The sequence below is a fragment of the Colias eurytheme genome, chromosome 25 (assembly GCF_061535395.1).
Source record: "Colias eurytheme isolate Ceu_HAF_F1 chromosome 25, ilColEury1 Martin Lab GWU primary, whole genome shotgun sequence".
NCBI lineage: Eukaryota > Metazoa > Arthropoda > Insecta > Lepidoptera > Pieridae > Colias > Colias eurytheme.
Genome location: NC_143004.1, coordinates 2,923,228 through 2,944,151, shown reverse-complemented (window position 1 = coordinate 2,944,151; position 20,924 = coordinate 2,923,228). Strand labels below are relative to the sequence as shown.

The following is a 20,924-nucleotide window of genomic DNA, read 5'->3' as shown; positions in this document are numbered from 1 at the left end:
ATAGGCATGACGAAAGATTTTGAAATCCTCTTCCATAATATGTGTATACGTTTACTATACAAGAAAAACCCTATATTTCGGTAATATACTTAAATTTAACGAAGATAAAAGCCATTTTTCAAAAAATATTTATTAACTGTGCCAAAACAGCTCACAGGTGTCATGGCGTAGGCGTGACGTCAAACTTTGGTAAATACGTAATTACATACGTACACATTGCGAAGAAAATTAAAAAAGTCTTTATTTAATATGTGTTATAGAAACGAATTTCAAAGTTTATGAGTGGTGTGCAGTATTGCAGTATGAATCCACATAAAAATAATGCTCAAAAATGTGTTAGTAATTATTTCAAGCGAGAAATAATAAGAAATGATTGTATAAAGTTGGTGCGGAGAACCCCGAACCACGTATTCGTGAATTCGCAATTGTATTTCTGTTCTGAGTCGATAAAGCATACGTGAAACAATAGAAAATAAATAAAAATGCGTATTCTCAACATATTCATAACAACAAAACACATCTGACGCGAGTTGTTTACTTAAGCGTGACGTCACGCGTGTTTTAGTCAAAATGGCTAACTGCAGAATTTCAATGTTTTATTTTATTGATAATCTCATTAATCTTAATGGTTTTAAGATTTCTAAGTCAATATATTGAATTTATTTATTGTACATTTTCCCTTAAAAACACTAATACGATCATTTATGGATACTGTCGTCATGCCTATTGGTGTATAAAACGGTTAATAAGATTTTTAACTCATTTAAAAAAAAATGATGATAAAAAATAAATACTTAATAAAAAAAAAACGTTGTGTGGTTTTATGAAACCACGGTAAAAGTGAAACTGTTCGAACGGTTCCGAACACTGCTTTGTGCAGCGCATGTCGCGCGGTCGGCTGCCGAGTAGATAGGTACGCGACATTCGCTACACAGACCAAAAAGTTTGAGACGATGTAATAAAAGTTTCACTTAAAAAAAAAAGATTTTGCCAAATGGTACCTGCAGGAAAGATTTGTGCCAATTTAAATCGAATCCTTGTGATGTGAGAGAAGACAAAAACATATTTGTATATTAAAAAAAAATTTTTAACTCTTCACCCCTACCATATTAGACGTAGTTTTCAATCTAACCATTGGGCTACCTTAAAAAAAACTGTCTCGAAATTATTTGGTATATTGAAGGCTAAAGAATAAAAAAATATACTAGCTGGTTTTGTAAGAAATGGGGAGCGTATAAATAAGTGACTTAGATAGGTCGGAATTTCTTAATTGTGGGATGTTTTAGGTACCTTTTCTATTATGTTGAATTTTTTTTTTTTATTTGTACAAATGTTTTTTTGAATGTAAATAATGTGAATTTTGTTAATAATGTATATTATGTTTATGATTTAGTTATAATTATTTGTAATTATGAGTTAGGATGCTACGGGATAAAGGGTTGTGCATTGATTTAGAAAAATGCGTTTTAAGATATTTTTTATTACTTAGTTTTTACTTTATTAAAAAATAATGGGTGATGATGAAATGATGTGATTTTGGAAGTGGTCTTTAATGTTATATGATAACCTAAAATGTATGTATCTTTTAACATTCATAATAAACATGATATTATGAACATGTATATGAATAAAAATAAGCTTAAAACTCGGGAATGGCTGTACCAATTCGGGTGATATCTTTAGATGGTTTTGGATGAATAAACCTTAAAAATGCATAATATTTTCTGACACAACGACGTCTATGTCGTATACTGACTGAATCATATTTTAAAATCTTATCAATAAATGTCTTAAATAATATTATATTAATGTACCTTTGAGATTTGGACTATAAAAAAATCTGCATTTAATATTACTTTTCAATTTGTTGTGGTGTGGTAAAATTTCAAATTTAAACATTACATATTAAAAAAATACCTTATTTATTATTTGTATAAGAATAGCCAAAAATATAATTCGATTTGCATGTTTTCTTCATTTATATGAAATAATGTCAATCAATTGCTTGCATTTATATATTATGAAGTATAATTTGTCTCAACGTACTTAGCCGTTATCATAAGCTCTCTGTGTAACTACATTTGTAGAAACGTATTTAAATGGACTGAAATATACCGATTAAATGTGTATTGGAGTTTTATTTACACTACCCAAAGAATAGACAATAACCTTATATTGTAGGTAGGTAACACAGAGGAAGTAATACAGTAGGTAAGTTAAAAGCGAGTTCGATTTTTCGATACCCTGTTAAATTATAAGTACACACATATCCATCATTGCAGCCATATTATTATAATTTATAAGTACTTACATATAATAACAAATTTAGCCTATAATCTTAATCTGGCTGTAAATACAATTTTAGTACTTTTCATTGTTATTATTTTTGAACTACCGAAGAATCAGTAGCAATAGTTTTAATATCAGTCGCAGGAAAAAGCCCGTCAGTGCAGCTTCCATATATTTCTTTTAACTCGCAAGATAGTACGGTTAAAATTCGAGGCGGGTATGCGGGTTTAGCCTAAATTTCCTTATTTTGAGCAATGAGAGAAATACTCTCCTTCTAAAGACTGTTTTTTTGTTCGAGTAAATGGCATCTCTAGCGATAAATCTTAGTACTTTTGGCGTATATCAAGAAAGCAAGAAACGAGGGATAGTAATATATCAATATATGAACACAAGAAGCTTATATCTATGAACATAATTGAACTCTCAATCGGATAGATGATGATGTTACTATACAGGGTGCACACTAAACGATTACACCCGGTTCTGTGTAGTTCTTTTAAAAGTCTATCTACTCACAACCACATCACAACTGATCTACTCACAAGTCACAACTGAGAAATTAACCCAGTGTGCGTCATTGATTCGATTCATACGTCCATGGACAAATTTGTAGTCTGTAGTTTTTAAAGGTAGCCATGTCTTGAAGGTAGTTTACCATCTCATACAAACATTAATTATTTACTGACCTTTTTATAGAAGCATGTTTGCATACTTTAAAACTTATTATTATCGATACACATAAGTATTAATACAACACTGTTTCTATCTATACTAATATTATAAAGAGGAAAAATTTGTATGTATGTATGTATGGTTTTCACGCATAAACTACTGGACCGATTTTGATGAAATTTGGCACAGATAATCTTTAGACCCTGAGAAAGATCAAAGAACATAGGCTACCTTTTATTGCGAAATATGTATGTACCACGGGCGAAGCCGGGGCGGACCGCTAGTAGCAAATAAGGTTTCTCTGTTCAAAAGCGTTTTGTAAAGAAAAGACAGTAAATAGCTTTTAAAATTTATTGTAAAAGTTTACAAGTAGGGTTCGGGGAATTCAAATGTGACTTCGCGCCCCGTTAGCTTCTTGTATACTGACTGGAAAGTGTCCACCTGTTGACAAATACAAAATATATTAGTATCTAGAAATAAAATCATACTTTTAAGCTTTTGCATAGCTTCTATCGCGGGCCTTAAGCGCGGAGACCGAATCCAGAAATTCCGTAACGAAAAAACCTCACGCTCCCCACTCCGACGGGCGCGGAGGTGTGGCTTGAAGGCATAGCATGCAATAGCTTTACCGCGGCAGTCCCCGAGTGCCACACGTCTTTTCTCATACGAAATTTTGAGATTACACAAAATCGGCAGATATGACAGGCATAATCAGATGTCAAGTAGATAAAATTTCTTCATTTTTATACATTTTTAGAAAGTTACCGTCTCTCTAGTGATGATTCAGGCCAGTTTTTTATCATAAATTAGAGCTCTCATTTTTCATTGATTAACATAATTAGTCAGTTGCTAGTAGAAATTTATAGTTGCCTCAATTCCATGACAGTTTACCCAATATAAACACAGAAATAATTTTCGAAATCCATCTACATCTTTTTTTATATAACCACAAAATCATTGTATGGTATAATATGTGTTTGGCGATTCAAGGCTATAGTGATAATGTTTCACTTCAATAAAACATGGAATTCCCATGAAATTGAGTAGTAGTATGTTTGAAGTAAATTCAATTCTTATTAGTGTCAATTTTTTCAACCTTTTCAACATTTATTAATAACTAGCTTTCCGCCCGCGGCTTCGCTCCCGTTTTCAAAGAAAAACCCGTTCTCATAGGATTTCCGGGATAAAACCTATCCTATGTCCTTTCTCGGGTATCAAAATATATCTATACCAAATTTCATGCAAATTGGTTCAGTAGTTAAGGCGTGATTGAGTAACAGACAGACAGACAGAGTTACTTTCGCATTTATAATATTAGTATGGATTGTATTTAAGATAATATACATACTTTGTGTTCAATAGTGGTCTGCTGGTTCTTGTCCAAGTGCACTTTAATAAGCTGAGAGCCGTCCAACTTGATCCTGATGCGCTTGCCCACAATTTCCGCGGGGAAAACCAGATCTTCGAGGATCGCATCGTACACTGATGTTAGCGTTCTGAAATTTACAAATAACAAATCAGGCTGTTTATCTTTCATATGTACTATAATGAAAATGCAAATAGAAACAAACATAGCCTGTGTAATTTTTAACACAAATACTTGTACAACTGTAATTGCATATAGCATGTAAAACTATTGTTAAATAGATTGTACATAGCTAGTAATCAATCATATATCTAATTAATAATAATTTTCCACTTAATTTAATCCTAAATAACATACAGCAGAAGTAAAATCACAAACAGAGCACAACAGTATCCTAATTAATTAAAATCTATAATATAATCCCCCTATCTTATACATTTCCTCAAACACAAAAATAACTTTCAATTCAAACCAAAAATAGCAGTCCAGATATTAACACATTCAAACAATCAAACTCTGAACCTTTACAATAGAAGTTTTAGTTATAGCACACCCCGGACACTCCATACAAAATTATCGTTTTGACAGTCACACTGTAGAGACTGCAAATGTGTGTGTTAACGCTTTATGGTTGGCACATTTTTGACTAGCGTAAAAAAAAATCGCGTTTTTCTGATGAAATACATCCGTAAACAGCACAATATCTTACCATTTTCTACGAAAAACGATAATCACAAATCCAAAATAATAAAATTACTTTAAGTCAATTTGATTGATGTTGTCAATCTTCGTTGCGTATCGTCCTTGCAGAAAAATATGGCCCATTTTATGTCTGATCGCACGGGGGTGAGGTAAGTTTAATTTTGGCTGGAGGCGGAATGTCCGTTCTGTAGCGTTTAGCTACTATTATGTATTCTGTGGTTATAGCTTACCTAGATCTCGGCCTCTTTTGTTTGTTAGCTACACGCGTCTTATGGCTGGGCTTGGGCAGAATCTTCCTGTCACCGATGAAGACGACATGTTTGCCGCTAAACTTCTTCTCGAGTTCCCGCACCAAACGAATTTGGATCTTTTGGAACTGCTTCAGCTTTGGCATCGGCACGTAGATGATGATTGACTGGAAATTTTATAGTTCAGTTAGTACAGTTTGATGAAATCTATACTAATATTATAAAGCTGAAGAGTTTGTTTGTTTGTTTGAACGCGCTAATCTCGGGAACTACTGGTCCGATTTGAAAAATTCTTTCGGTGTTAGATAGCCCATTTATCGAGGAGGCTATAGGCTATATATGAGCACGCTACGACCAACAGGAGTGGAGCCACGGGGGTGAAACCGCGCGGAGCAGCTAGTGAAAGATATACAGTTATAGCATGTTTGCTTATCTCTAGCAATGACATTAAAACTGTTTATGTTTTGTATTTATTAAAACTGGAAAAATGTACATAGAAATGAATAAGATGAGTCTCGGTATCATAGAATTTTGTGAAAACTTCTCTTGGTGAAACATAAGTCTGAAGTTATAAATATGGGAAATTTCAATAACTAATTGTATGCAGATTCCAAATTTCATCATTTTTTTCAATGATGAATCCAATAACAATGTTCAATAGAAAATTAATGTTTACAGCCACATGTGTTTACAAACTTATAGACCATTGTTTGGAGGATCATAATTTTTAAACAAATATTTCAGTTATGACCCCACAATTTGTATATCAATTGTATTGAAATGCACTGAGCCATAAGTATGGTATCTCTTTCTGATAGAAGAAATGTGTATAGTGGGTGTATTATAACAATTGAAGAGACAAGTAAAAATAAATTACCTTCAATATTTTTTTTTACCCACCTTTGAATAGTTTGTTACTATTAGTCTCAACATCTGAATTACTTGAGTTTAATGACATAGAGCACTAATTGGTTACTTACTTTCTTATTGTGTAGTTCAATTTCTTTAGCCTTAGTAATGTATAACTCCCTCAGTTGAGCTTTCAAGTCGGAGTTGGTCTCCAATTCAACCAACGCCTGTGAGATCGATGTCTCAAAGTTATCGGCCTCAACGCCGCCCGGCTTGATTATTTTCGTACTCATCTGAAAAACCAAGCACCGATGAATAACCACAAACTTAGGTTATAATTTTGTTCACTTATAAATTCGAACTATTTCACTTTTATTGAATAAACTCTGGCCACTGAGTATTATCGTTGCTACTAATAGTTTATTTCGGATATATTCAAGATATTTCCGCACATTAATTCAATTTCTGTAACCAAAACAACGTTGGACACGAATAACTAGCACATAGCATCGAAAATTATCGGACTAATCTTTACCCTAAATATAAAAATTTAGTACTTCAAAGATTCCTCGTTTAATCAATGAAATAATTAATCTAGTATTAATGGAGAAAATATATAAAATTTAAATTTTATCAGAGAAATTGGCAAAAATATCCACCTTGAAGACTGAGCGGGAGTAAAAGAGACGGAAAAGAAATTGACACTTGACATTAAGAAATTGACAGATTTAGTGTGACCAGTTTATAAAACCTTAAACTTAAAAAATAAAAATAAAACTTATTATTGATATTATAATTATTATATTATAATAATATTCTAAAACAAAAATATGAATGTTACAAAGCAATTAAAATAAACTTCATATTTTTGGCGTTCACCATCTTATTAGAGTTCAAATATTAACTAAAAATTTTAAAAAACCCTATAGTGTAACATGTGGTGAAGCTTATGGCTGGTTCACACTTTGATTAGTGCGAGTGCAGGTGATTAGTGCGAGTGCAGGTGTGTAGTGCGAGTAGTGTCCAATTCAACTGCGAGTGCAGGTGATTAGTGCGAGTGCAGGACAATGGTGAAATTCGCGACGCTACACACTACGCTAAACACTAAACACTAAACACTCCTGTCCAGACGTGTTTAGGCAGGCACACTGCGAGTGCGGGGGAAGGGAGGGCGCGCGGGACGTGGCTACTCGCAGTCCACTCGCAAAAAAATAGAACACGCTTCTATTCACTTTACTACACAGCCTACTAAACACTCGCACTAAACAGTCGCTGTCCACACGTAGTACTACTCATCACCTGCACTCGCACTAATCAAAGTGTGAACCAGCCATTAGTAACATAAAGATAAGCTTAAAGAATTCTGTAGTCTTGCGGCTTCGATGTCGTATATCACTTCAAGTATTCAACCTATTCAAATCATTGATATTTCTTTGTTATGAAACTAAAAGTAAATCCCCTACCAAAATAACTCAGATCATAGAATTTAGTCTTCAGTCTAAAAATCCTTTTTTTATTCAATCGTAGTAGAACTGAAGTTTCATAAATCTTGTGTAAAAAAGTATAAAGGGTGGGATGACAAACTAAAATATTAATCAATATTATACGCAAAAATATCAGCAAAAAAGAAACTTTAATTTACATAGCCAACATGCACCAATATTCCTAGCGTCCCGCAAGTGGCCAATCGAAAAAAAAATTGTCCAATGTCAGTGTCATAATTATTATTTACACCTTAATGTCAAATTTCGAATTCAAACAAATTAAAATGTAATTAGTGAATAAATTTTATTAAATCTTTATGCGATACTTATTTTATTTTAACACATTATACGATGACGTTCACAATAGTTATTATATTTTCATTGTGAATGCGCTTAGTATCGTTTTTATAGAAACACAGAACATGTAGTTATTTCGATTTTTAATGTTAGTGTTGAAGGAAGTTTCCGGGAAATTAATCTCATCTATATAAATAAAGTGTTTCATTGGAATCGTTGGGGTAAAAGCTGAGTGAATCTCAATAACAGAGTAAGTATATTTTTTGATAAAAATATTTTTTATGATATTTCGATTGTATGTATCATTATTCATTTGTATGAAATAATTTACTTGGATCAATTCGTATATACGTATCACGATTCGTATATACGTGCTTCGAGATAGATATATTTCAATATTTATGTTTTTTTTTACCTTACTCAGACTGAAATTTTGACAAAAACTTGAAAACATAATAGTATCATCTAGTATTCTACTATCATCAAGAAAATAAGTAGAAAATATGTATAAAGAATGAAAATTAAGACAAAGGTCTGTAATATATCTATAGTCTATACTAATATTATAAAGCTGAAGAGCTTGTTTGTTTGTTTGTTTGAACGCGCTAATCTTGGGAACTACTGGTCCGATTTGAAAAATTCTTTTGGTGTTAGATAGCCCACTTATCGAGGAAGGTTATAGGCTATATATCATCACGCTACGACCAACAGGAGTGGAGCCACGGGGGTGAAACCGCGCAGAGCAGCTAGTAAACAATAAAAGTATTTGGCTGTATGGAGCTATTTAAAAAGTGAAATATGTACATAGTTTAGTATTCATTTATGATATATCCTGCTTCATATAATATCATTAACATCATTATTACTATCATGATTACTACATTCAACATTGTATGTAACAAAGTTGCTTTCCGTGGTGTCCCTATGTAGGTACCTTTTAAACTATGCTTCAAATTTAGTTGCAGTTCGAGAATTTCAAGGCGAAAATTAATACTTTTATATTATGTATATAACATGCTTTATTGGACTAATTTTAAGCTGGGGCGGACAATTAATGTACCATTGCACCTTCTTTTAAGAGTATTTCAAAATTTACAAACTACTTGCACATAGGTCATACAGAAATAGCGAGAGAAGGTTATACAATAGAGCAGGCTCAGAAAAAAAAAGAACATATTTATTCACAAACACAATTTATTAAACTTAAATGAACGAAAAACTGATGATTTTTAATTCAGACCGGTGATTGTGAAAATACCTAGAATGCAATGCATGTGGTAGTAGTAGAAACTCCAAAATTTTAAAACATTGATGTAGAGTCAATGAAGGACACTGTAGCAATAACACATTAAAAAAAAATTCAAGTTGAAAATTTAAAATATTTAGTTATAAGTAAAAATTAAAGCTTAAAATATCAATCATTTATTACCATAATATATCATCTCGTATCATTAGTTAAAAAGCAATATAATAGCGCTCAACAACTTTGATACACCGCGCGATAAAACTAATCTACAAAATATAATAGGAGGATCCGGCGACAAAACAGTAACCTGGCAATCGCCGAACTTATCGCCCGTTCCCGCCAAAACGTGAAAAAGTTCGTATTTTTTTTATTTTATTCTTTTTCATTGTGCGCGCGTGTATTGGCAGCGAGCATTGATGTAATGTAGTTTTTTTTTATTAATTCAACCTACGATAACACTTAAAAAAATATTTAATTTGACATGATTACGTACGTAATATATCGTTTAATTAAAATAATATTTGGTTAGTGTTAAGATAAAATGTGATGTTTACGTATACACTTTGTTTCGTATTACACATTTTAATGGGACTCTTACATAATCCAGTATTTATTACTTTCTTGGAAATATGTACGTATAACATTGTTATCGGCCTCGGGGATTATTTTTATTGCATATTCTAAATCATCTGTAAAATATCAGTTACTTACTGTTTGAACAAAATATAAAGATGTACGTCATTTACAATTATTTACAGTACTTACAATTATTGGTCATGCCTTCTTATTATATTATAATATATTTTCAAATAAAAGACACACCTGAGTAAATTCGAAATATTCAATCCGTATCTTATTTGCCTTATACACAGATATTTTACTAGTTTAAACAAAAAATTATTACCGCGATATCTGAAAGATCACGAAACCTAACCGTGATGGGGTTATGATTGTGTTTTTAGCACATTTAAGTTTAATCGTAAACATACGCTTTTTTAATTATTTAATAAAAAACTACCTACTAGCCGTCCGCCCGAATTGTCGAGGGGAAATTGCCATGGGACTAAGATCTTTCAACGCTGTAAAAAAAAGGAGCCTAGCCTCCTAGACACAGAAATAAATAATAATACCATGAAAATGAAATAGATTCATTGAGACATCACACGGACTCAAAATACATTCTAATTCTAATATGTATTTCTCAAATATTATCTTTATCAAAATACTTAAAAAAAACTGATACAAAACTAATGGTTGTAAAACGAACAACATTCTTCCGGTTAGATAAACGATTTTTGGAAACTATTTGACGCTGAGTAATCAATACATAAAAAGTTAGTTTCATCCCTTCTGCCTTAGTCATCTTTTATTTTGTTAACAAAGAGCTAATAATCTTAAACGGTACCTAGCTGTAAGTTTTACAAACGATAAAACTTCTATCAAAGAGGAATGCGCTCGTTTGAGGCTGATTGGTGTTTTATAATTTAACGCTAAAAAACTTTAAAAGTTTTATGGGTAGACTAGACACGAAAAATAAACTTTTTACTACGAATTTTATTATGTTAATTTATAATCCACCTTTTTATCAATTTTATTTGCAGTATTCTAAATAGAACATGGTAATCAAACCACTCAATTCATAAACGATTTCAAGCATTTGTCTGTAAATACATTGTTGATACATTCTCAAGTATATTGTTGACGTAGTTACAATACACACTCATAGCATATAGGTCACATTACATGTTTTATGTTCTATTCAATTGGTATGTATGTGCGCTACAGATTATCAAATACATACTTTGTTCATAGCTCGGTTTTGGACAGCGCGTTTAAAAAAAATGTGTTCCATTTTTGAAGTTGAAATAATTAGTCTGATTCATTCTTTTTTTGATATAACATCAATGTGTCGTGATTTGTGATGTATATTTTGACAGAAAGAAGGAAAGAAAGAGAATATTAAATATTTTGTGATATTTAAAAGTTGTATGTACCGATTAAGGTACCGATATTGTGAAGTACTTTTTTTTAAATTAATTTTACGAATATCTTTTCGATTTATGCTGAATGCTAATTAAGTGTACGTCACCCTGATTATTATTCTTTTATTCTACAATACAATGTAATATTATTTGTTAGTGCGAGTTGTCTTGAATTATCCGTTGGTTAAATTATTTATTTATCTAAAAAATCCCTTAAATGCTAATACATAATTATCGTTACCTTTTTTAACCCCAAGATACTTACATGTATTATATTTATTATTTTTATTTAAATACTATTTCGAATGTTTTAAAGATATTTTTGCTTATTTAGACCAATACTTGCACAACTACATATTTATTTCAAAACGCTAGAATACATTTCAAATAACACAGATTTTTTGACCTGTACCTCTCTCAGAAATATATATAAATTTCCAAATTCCTAACTAGATCTATCACTACCAGGTATTCAGAACTAACTAAGTACTAATTTGCCATATTTTTTTCCAGCAAAATGCCAGCAATATTGGTGACAGGCGGCGCGGGATACGTCGGCTCGCACACCGTCATGGCGATGCTCGAACAACCAGATTTTGAGTACGAAATCGTCGTGGTTGATAACCTGTCTAATGCTTATAGGTGATGCTATAAAATTCTAAGGATATGCTAAATTATTATTTATTAACAAAAAGAGCGTGTGTGCCGAGCACACGCGTCAGAAGTGAAACTTCTTTGGCAAGATTCAAAGGTACCAAATTCGCTGCATTATTCCATAACGTGACGGTATTGCCATGACGCGACTTTAAAATTTTATTCTCAACGCTCCTGAAGAAGTTCAAAAGAATAATCATAATCGGTTCACCTAATAGAAAGTTTTGAGGTAATAAACCCAAAAAAAGCAGTCGAATTGATAACCTCCTTCTCTTTTTTAAATCGGTTGAAAAGGTTCAATCAATCGGTTGGCGTCAAGATGTATGGTAAGAAAATTCCTCAAAATGTTTGAATAATTATTTTGTGGTATTCCGATTTCAGAGCCAAAGGACAAAAGAAACCCGTAGCATTATTAAGGATAGAAGAAATGACAGGCAAGACGATACAGTTCTATGAAGTGGATATTCGTGACAAGCAGGGCTTGAGCAATGTGTTTGGAAAGGTATTTAAATTGTTCTTCAAATTCGTAATCGTAACAAAATATATTTATTTCTTATATTATATTAGTACAGATTCAAAGACGAACAAATTCGACTCAAAATACGATTAAAAATTCGAAGCAAAACTCTACGTTTCTAACAGGCCAAGTTTTCTAATGGGTGAGACTAAACATTACTGCCACGGAATAAGGTGTTAATTTCAATAATTGTTCTATTTTGACGACCTTTTAATACACTATTGTGAGTCTAGTTGTAGCAGAAGTAGTCAAAATTCCCATGGGATGTTTAATCTCAGTAAAAAGCCACTCTCTAGCCTTCATACTATCTTTAAACAAAAACAAACTCATAGCATAACGTCGCTCCTTTGTAACAAACGAACACACTTTCGCATATATCCAATATTAAGTAAGGATATATATTTTTTATAAATAAATAAATATTATAATAATATATTTTTCAGCATGATGTGCAATGCGTGATTCACTTTGCGGCCCTAAAGGCGGTCGGCGAGTCCGTAGAAAAGCCCCTGGAGTACTGCCAGGCGAATATTACCGGAACTTGCACTTTATTCGAGGTATGTACTGATGTGATATGCGGTTTTACATGCTTTTCTTCTAGAGCCTTCGATATGTAATATATATACCTACCCCCAGTTTGAGAATTCTTTCGTTTTCATACTTTATCTGCTGATTAATTTAATATGCCTTTATTAGTCTTTTGTCCTAACTGTTTGTTTGTTTATATAAATTGAGTGGCATACACAGTGTAATTGAAGGTATGGATAAATAAAGATTTTTATTATTATGTTTCTCTCCATAATACACGGGTATCACCAGAAGGAAGATACCCGGTCCTTTGGAAGGCTTACGTGGGGACACAGGTCCAACACGCAGAGGCCCTTAGAGAATTTTAATGTGTTGTGGGACACCAGCCGCAGCCTGCCCATGACTGCACTATAGAGATACAGCCCTGGGCAGTCCGCGGCCAATGTAGGACTATTGCAAAATATGGGAATTACGAATCTAGGCTATGGAAAGGAGGTGTTCGGTGGATCGGTAGGTTGGGTCTATGGGGACTATGGACGTCTGCCTTTTCAATATTAAAAATTGAAAAATATGGCAGACGGTGACTCGCCAGTTCGGTCGATGGGCTCCCAAAAAGGTTACCGATAATGGCAACAAGGGGGCAACATCAGCTGAACGGCTAGGGGTGTAGAGAGGTGCGGCACCGGTTTCACCATCGCGGGCCCTCGGGCCCGGAGCGGGTTTCCCCGTTATTACGCCATTAGACACTTCCACCCCCGAGCATATAGCTCTGGCGGCTCCACTCTGGACGGCCAACAAAGGCAAGCCAGAGGTGGGGGATCCTGAACCTCGTCATTGTTCACTCCGAACTGCCACTGGGACAGTCCAGAGGTGAGGACAGGGACCTCCCCCGGGAGCGCTCGGTTCCCGCGGGGTCGCTACTCCCCGACACCTCGCCACAAGGTGCCCTGCGGGGTGACTGACTGCACGGCTGGGATATCTATTGTAGATATGCCATCCGGGGGTATTATTTTATTATATTATAACTGTAAAGCAATAATTTCTTAAAGTGTATGCAACGCTCGACATCATTTAATTTTCAGACTGCCTTAATTGCCTTTAATTTGTTATCTTGAACAAGAACTTTCTCTAAAAAATTGAACAATTTAGCACAATTTCCCAAATTCCCAAATTCGACGTATTTTGAATAAATTTTTAGTGCTCGTAATTTTCAGTAAAACAGCAATAAACTTTTTTTTTTCATTTTTTTAGTTTATTTTTCTAATTCTAGGTGATGCGCGACCACAAAGTCTACAATCTAATATACAGTTCCTCATGTACTGTGTACGGCGAACCAGAGAAATTACCATTAGACGAAAATCACCCGACAGGTCGTGGTATTAGTAGCCCGTACGGTCGGACCAAGTACTTCTGCGAGGAGATCATGAAGGACCTGTGTGCTAGCGATCCGGTGAGTAAAGGGATAGCCTAGCCAAATGACTAAATGGTCAACAGGTAATTATATACGACCATACGACTGGTCGTGGTATTAGTAGCCCGTACGGTCGGACCAAGTACTTCTGCGAGGAGATCATGAAGGACATGTGTGCTTCATATTACTCAAAAAAAGACTCTTGTATCTTCTAACAAAAGTATCTCGTAATTATTATTTTTTTACCAGCGACCCTATGAGAAACCTGAGCTAATTCAGCATTGTAGTTTTTACCAATGTTGTGAGACGACCAAATATTAATAAAATTTTGAAAGATATGAAAATCTGGCAACACTGATGAAATTCTCCCAATATTTTATCTAAGTGGCAAGAAAAACGTTAAAGAAGTCGCTACAAAGAAAGGTCAATTTTTTATTTTATTTTACGTGTACGACTGCAAATAAACTGCCATCATTCTAATTCCATGTTTATATTTTTTCTACGATTTTAGAAGTGGAAAATAATATCTCTGCGCTATTTCAACCCGGTGGGAGCTCACCCCAGCGGTCGGATTGGTGAAGACCCTAATGGAATTCCTAACAATTTGATGCCTTTTATTGCTCAGGTATTAGAAGAATTATTTTTAATCTTTTTATCTAGTTTTACCTGGAAAACTTTTCCGGATTTGAAAAATTGTGTTATTTTTTAGAATTCGATGTGTTTTTTTCGGTCTTGTGTGCTTACTACACACGCTGGCACATAGAAAAATGGTGATATAATACGTAATATCTTCTGAGTAATTTTATTAGGAGACTATTTATCTAAGAAATACCGACCTTACCAGACTTCTTTTAGAAGCGCTTTTGAATCGACATAATACATACGAGATTGCAAAATTCAAATTGTATTACTTAATATTTAATAAGTAGGTAATAATTAGATGTAAGGGTAACATATATTAAGTAGGTATAACGGCAATAGGAAGATATTCAATCCTACTACTATTATAAAGGCGAAAGTTTGTAATTTGTAAGTATGGATGTATGGATGTTTGTTACTCTTTCACGTAAAAACTACTGAACCGATTACAATGAAAGGAGAATGACCACGGGTGGTATCGGTAAAATTTTAGTTGTGCCACGTATTCGTCATATTGTTAATTCCTATTTGTATTTATAACCGGATAAATTGAAATAATAGTAAAAGTTTGTGTTTTGAAACATGTATGACCACGAATGGAATCGGTAAAATACTAGTTGTGTCACATGTTTGTGATATTGTTAATTCCTATTTGTATTTATAATGATCATATTTATCACTATTAAGTCGTAATTATACCGAATAAATAGAAATAAAAGTAAAAGTTTTTGTTTTGACACATATATCTATCTCTCTTGCAAGCGTCCTGCGTCATCTGTCATTGTGTTCGACGCATTGTTCGACGTTATTTATTTTGAAATAATGTTTATTACGATTTACTTTTCATATTTGTCTTGTAAATTAAAATATAACCTATGTAATAAATGTAAAACTTAACGTTCATCGTTAGTTAAAGTATTTTTTTAAAGTGTTGAATAACACTATTGTTTTATTTTTATTGTCGCGAACTGCGGCTTATTTACATAAAAACTTTAATAGTTTCTAAAAGTACTAACATCAAGCTTTAAATTGAGCTATATTTCATCTTGACACAATAAGTTTGATTGCGATACCAAGTGCCATAGTAACTTGGGCAATCTCCTTTAGTACACAATATATAGAAAGTAACTTGGATTAACACATAGGATAGGTTTTATCCCGGAAATCCCACGGGAACGGGAATTATGCGGGTTTTTCTTAGAAAATGCGGGCGAAGCCGCGGGCGGAAAGCTAGTAGGTATATAAGCAAGTGATAGATGATAGTTAGGTAATAACCAACAGGTAATAGGTATATTAATTTGCAGGTAGCCGTAGGTCGTCTGCCAGAACTGAAAGTGTTCGGTACAGACTATCCAACAATAGATGGCACCGGTGTAAGAGATTATATACACGTGGTGGATCTGGCCGATGGGCACGTGAAGGCGCTGCAGTTGTTCCATCGGAATGGGTTCAGCGGTTTCTGCCCTATTAACTTGGGTGAGTAAATGGGGTGGAAGGAATATGGTAAAGCTAATGTTTTGTGTAATTTGTATATATAACACACTATAGTATACATTTATGTAATAAGCTGGTCCGGCGACCTATAGTGAAGTTTGAGATCTCCGTTTTTTCCGTACAAGTAGTATTTGACTTTTTTTATGTGAACCAAATTGTAGTTCTATAACATTTCTAAAAATCGTTGAATATTGATCTGGTGAAAGATCCTTTTCTTAAATCTATTTTAATTCCGATTTTAATCAACAATAAACTATTACTATATTTTAATTTATCATTGAACTTCTAATTCTTACAGGCACAGGCACAGGTTACTCAGTATACCAAGTGATATCCGCATTCAAGAGAGCCAGTAACCGTCCTATACCCTTTGTCCCTTCCCCCCGTAGAGCAGGTGATCTGGCCAGTAACTGGGCCGAGCCAGCCACAGCGAGCCAGTTACTGGCTTGGAAGGCTACTCGCTCACTGGCGAAGATGTGTGAGGATGTGTGGAGGTGGCAGAGTGGGAACCCTAATGGGTATAGGGAGTAGGGGGAGGAGGAGTTAGTAGGGGAGGAATATAAGTAAAGGTTCCAAAAGCTGTGGCTAATAACGTTAAGCGCGTCACACACGGTGAAGATACTATAATATTTTATCTTAAGCCGGATATCGGATATCTTATCCGGATATCTTAAGCCTGATACCGGATGCCTTAAGATACTGTAATATAAAATATTACAGTATCTTAAGGCATCCGGTATCAGCGTTCTGACCATCATTTTTCTTTTTGTCATTGCGTACTAAGACCACTGTAGAACCGCCATCCTGTTACAAATGACCCGAAATTTTGTGGGTCATTTGTAACAGGATGGCGGTTGTAACAGGGTGGCGGGTGGCGGTATACTGTAATATAAAATATTATAGTATCTTCACCGTGTGTGATGCGCTTTAGAAGGAAGCGTAAGGGAGATAATATACTAAGAGGTGTATAGTACTACCTGTAGAACATACAACTTAGTTAAATACCGTATCATGATTCTGTTATTTGTGTTCAGGATTAAGTTAATATATGGTCATTTTTCGAAAGAACTGTCCATAGGGTATTGCTATGTACGAAACTTTTTCCCTGCATACTTTTGTAAAAGTTATATTTTGAAGGCCGCATAGGTGGTTAAATTATGGTAAACGCCAGTGAAAACATTTATTATGTATTTTTAATTGAATTCTTAAAGTTGTTATATTATTATTCTATACTTATAATATCTTAAAAATTAAAATGAAGCGTGCATTTTAGTGTACAAGAGTACCAAATATTATTATTTTTTATTATTTATATAAAAGATCGTTCCTATATGATGCCATATTTTATTTTAGACTTAATTTATATTTTAGTATGTATGATTTCAATCATGATTATTATTTTTGTGTATGAAATGTTACCAAAGTTATGCCAAAGCAATAATTATATTTACATATATCATTTTTAAAATGAAGCTTGACATTTCAAAATGTTGCCATATAATATTTATATTTTATTTTGGCGTGAGATTGAGATCAGTAGGGGATAAGAAACTCATATTATGTTCGGAATATTAAACTATCTGTATTACAATATGTATGTTATTTTATTCTAATAAAAGTCTAGGAGTGATGTAATCGATGTTTTATATAGGTAATTAAATTATTAAAAAATCTATTTAATATGTAGGAACTAAAATTATATTTCCAAAACTATTGTTATTTGCATTTAAATCTATCATTCCTTGTTTTTCCATTTTAAATTATCTTATTTTTTATCGAATATATTTTATGGTGCTTTTGCTTTATTTTATCAATGTAATCAATAAAATTTTATGTTAAAAATGTGTGTTTTATTTAAGCCCCTTTTTTGTTATATTAGTTAGAAATTAAGTTATGATATGAAAAGTGAAATTTACAGAAAAGCTAGATGAAAATCATGGGCAGATAATCTAGTTTCAGAAATATTTTTTAACTTACCTTTTCGTTATAAAAATATATTAGGTGTACAAATAAGTTCCCGCTGTTTTGGACTTGGTATTGGCATTACACAAGTTTTCCATTAGAATTTATAGATGATAAACGACTTGAAAATTAGGTTTTTGATTGAAGAACAACATATATCCCTATTACATTTTTAAATTCATGATAGCATTATATTTTTTTTTCATCCAAAGATGTCTAGATTTGAACCAAATATCGTCATTTGCAGGAACTTTAAATGATACTTCTCTAATAAGAAATTAAAATGCAAGCAGCAAGAAAAACCTTTTAAAATTATTAGTATTCACTAGACATTGCACCAGCCACCATCGAACTTTCATGTGCTTCGGCCATTGTCATATTATGTTCTGCAGGAGCAGAGGTTCACAATTATTTATGAAAATATAAGGTAAATAGGTTGATTCGTAAATAGCCTCAAAATATTAGAAGTTCTTCAAACATAGAATTCGAAAACTTCTGGAGAGATGGGCTAAAGTACTTGCTAGCGATGGAAAATACTTAGATGTATTGAAATAAAAACTACCGTGTTTTCGCAAAAAGTATTATCATTTTGTCAAAAAACGGCGGAAACTTATTTGTACGTGTTGTACAGCTTTGTATATTATTAAAGGTCAAATTGTATGCATAAATAAATAAAAAATTACACAACCGAATTCGATTTTTTTACCGAAGCACACAGCACGTCGAAAAAACTGATAGATTTAGATGCATTCTTAAGAAATTTTGTATAGGGATATTTACAAACGTTCAATATGTTCAACGTTACGACGTTCAAAACGATCATGTTCCTCTAACGAGTTTCTTTACAATTATGTATTTTGATAAAAGGTATACTCATATGTTTACTTCTCAATTCTCTTCAAAGACATTTCTTGTACAACTTTTGGATGCGTAAATGTGAACCTGGGAAAGTTGCTTCCCAAAGTTATACTCACATAACATATCTATGTACTAGATTTTCTGAAGATGTTTTTTTAACTATTCTGAAGGGCCACATTTCTTTTACATGTGTGTAAGTCTCATAAAGACTACCACGATCTGTTCCATTGATATTTTTTCTTTGCAGACAAGTAGTTGATCCGCCTGGGATCGGGACTCGAACTCAGTTTTTTAAAGGGTATTTAGGTTATCACTATGTCAGATAACGTTCTTTGTTCATCTGACGCGTTTGAAACAATCCCAAAATTTCATTCTATAGGGTTAGGAAATGTTTTATAGATTTAAAATAAATAAAACCAAGTTTTGTTAATTTCCTTTTATTTGTATAATCTAAAATTACAAATCTTTCATAATTTCGTTACAAACTAGTCACGTGTTCACTATGTAGCACAAGTCATTACTCTGTCTAAAAATAACAGATTTACATTTTTACAACAACTATTATTAATTTCTTCAACGAGAAAGGCAAGGGAATGAAAAATAAGCATACAAAATGATTACAAGCTAACGAACGTATCGGGAAAATATGAAAATATACAAAATGAGATACAATAATAATTATCGATTGCACCTAAACTAAGGAAGATAAGAATTCAATGGACATGATTTGTACTGAGTTAAATCATAGCTAAAATGAATATAATCGAAAACATAGAACGATAAAATGCTTAAAATTAATATCATTTAATACTAAATTTAAAATGAATGAATAAACTCAGCCCGATAAAAAGTACAAAAATGAATAATTATATAAAATAAAATTGCATCGCAAGTATTATGCAACTAAGTATACATTGCTACGTGTACAAAGCAATGTATCCACAACACTTACACTCTAAAACGAAGCAGAATTAAGGCTTTCCAATGCAAAATTCATTCCATTCTTTAAAGTATTTAACATATTGAAGATTTTTTGGTGTTCTTTATTTTACGAATGTAACTTATTTTAATATACAAATATAGTGTACGGTATCGCAATAGTAATGTCGTAATTTTTTATTACCTTTACGATTTCCAAGTAAACCAATATACAATAATAATTATCAATAATTTTTGTTGAATGGCAGTTTTTATTATTATAATTAAAGCACAATTCAGCGAATATCACATTGGGAAGAGAAAAAAAATATACATACTAAAAAACCTTTAAAAAAATGAAACAATTTTGCATTGGCGACAAAATAAGGCAACCATCGGTGGTCAAACATACAGTTAGTCGTCACGCCCTAGTATGCATTTCTTCATACTCTATACTTTGGTTGCAGGTAACTCACGGACTAAGGCAGACTAACTTTTGGAATCAAGCAAAGTTATATTTTCGGATAGATTTTTTCTTATATTTTCCATTAACGTACAAAAAAAAACTAGACTCATAATCACCCAAAGTGTCCGGAACAAAACTCTGCCTTTTCGTGTATTGGGCAGAGTTTGATGAGAGAAACAATGTGTTTTGAACCTTATTACCACCAAATAAGGTGTAAATTTCAATGAATGTTTTATACCAAACATTTTGAACATTTTCTTGGCGATTATCAGTCTAGTTGTAATAGTACGTCAATATTTTCCCTATTTTTTATTTACTTGCATATGCCGTATAATATTTAAG

At 32.9% G+C, this 20,924-nt stretch overlaps 2 protein-coding genes across 3 annotated transcripts; one reads left to right on the top strand and one right to left on the bottom strand.

Moving 5' to 3' along the window:
* Positions 1-3,298: 3,298 nt before the first annotated feature.
* On the bottom strand, positions 3,299-6,867 carry RpS7 (ribosomal protein S7). Of its 2 annotated transcripts, none has more exons than XM_090116352.1 (5): positions 6,786-6,867; positions 6,258-6,419; positions 5,260-5,444; positions 4,310-4,457; positions 3,299-3,402 (listed from the first exon to the last, which is right to left on the bottom strand). In XM_090116352.1, the coding sequence occupies exons 2-5, from the start codon at positions 6,417-6,419 to the stop codon at positions 3,325-3,327; spliced, it is 573 nt and encodes a 190-aa protein (XP_089972478.1). In that variant the 5' UTR covers positions 6,786-6,867; the 3' UTR covers positions 3,299-3,324. The 2 variants fall into 2 exon arrangements, with proteins under 2 accessions (XP_089972478.1, XP_089972479.1); XM_090116353.1 differs by lacking the exon at positions 6,786-6,867 and adding an exon at positions 6,662-6,780.
* A 2,594-nt stretch (positions 6,868-9,461) lies between these two features.
* On the top strand, positions 9,462-17,011 carry LOC149897508 (UDP-glucose 4-epimerase-like). Its single transcript, XM_090116228.1, has 8 exons — positions 9,462-9,507; positions 11,649-11,777; positions 12,171-12,291; positions 12,750-12,863; positions 14,105-14,284; positions 14,757-14,870; positions 16,189-16,360; positions 16,677-17,011. Exons 2-8 carry the CDS (start codon positions 11,653-11,655, stop codon positions 16,907-16,909), a joined length of 1,059 nt encoding a protein of 352 aa, XP_089972354.1. The 5' UTR covers positions 9,462-9,507; positions 11,649-11,652; the 3' UTR covers positions 16,910-17,011.
* The last annotated feature ends 3,913 nt before the right edge of the window (positions 17,012-20,924 follow it).

What these genes read in the sequence shown, in the direction of transcription:
- RpS7 (XM_090116352.1), bottom strand. Translation starts at nt 6,419, where the DNA reads ATGAGTACGAAAATAATCAAGCCGGGCGGCGTTGAGGCCGATAACTTT. An exon ending in TTGAACTACACAATAAGAAA is followed by an intron (nt 5,445 to 6,257) that starts GTAAGTAACCAA and finishes TAAAATTTCCAG; the next exon opens with TCAATCATCATCTACGTGCC. An exon ending in AGACCACTATTGAACACAAA is followed by an intron (nt 3,403 to 4,309) that starts GTATGTATATTA and finishes ATTTGTCAACAG; the next exon opens with GTGGACACTTTCCAGTCAGT.
- LOC149897508 (XM_090116228.1), top strand. Translation starts at nt 11,653, where the DNA reads ATGCCAGCAATATTGGTGACAGGCGGCGCGGGATACGTCGGCTCGCAC. An exon ending in TGAGCAATGTGTTTGGAAAG is followed by an intron (nt 12,292 to 12,749) that starts GTATTTAAATTG and finishes TATATTTTTCAG; the next exon opens with CATGATGTGCAATGCGTGAT. An exon ending in GAACTTGCACTTTATTCGAG is followed by an intron (nt 12,864 to 14,104) that starts GTATGTACTGAT and finishes TTCTAATTCTAG; the next exon opens with GTGATGCGCGACCACAAAGT.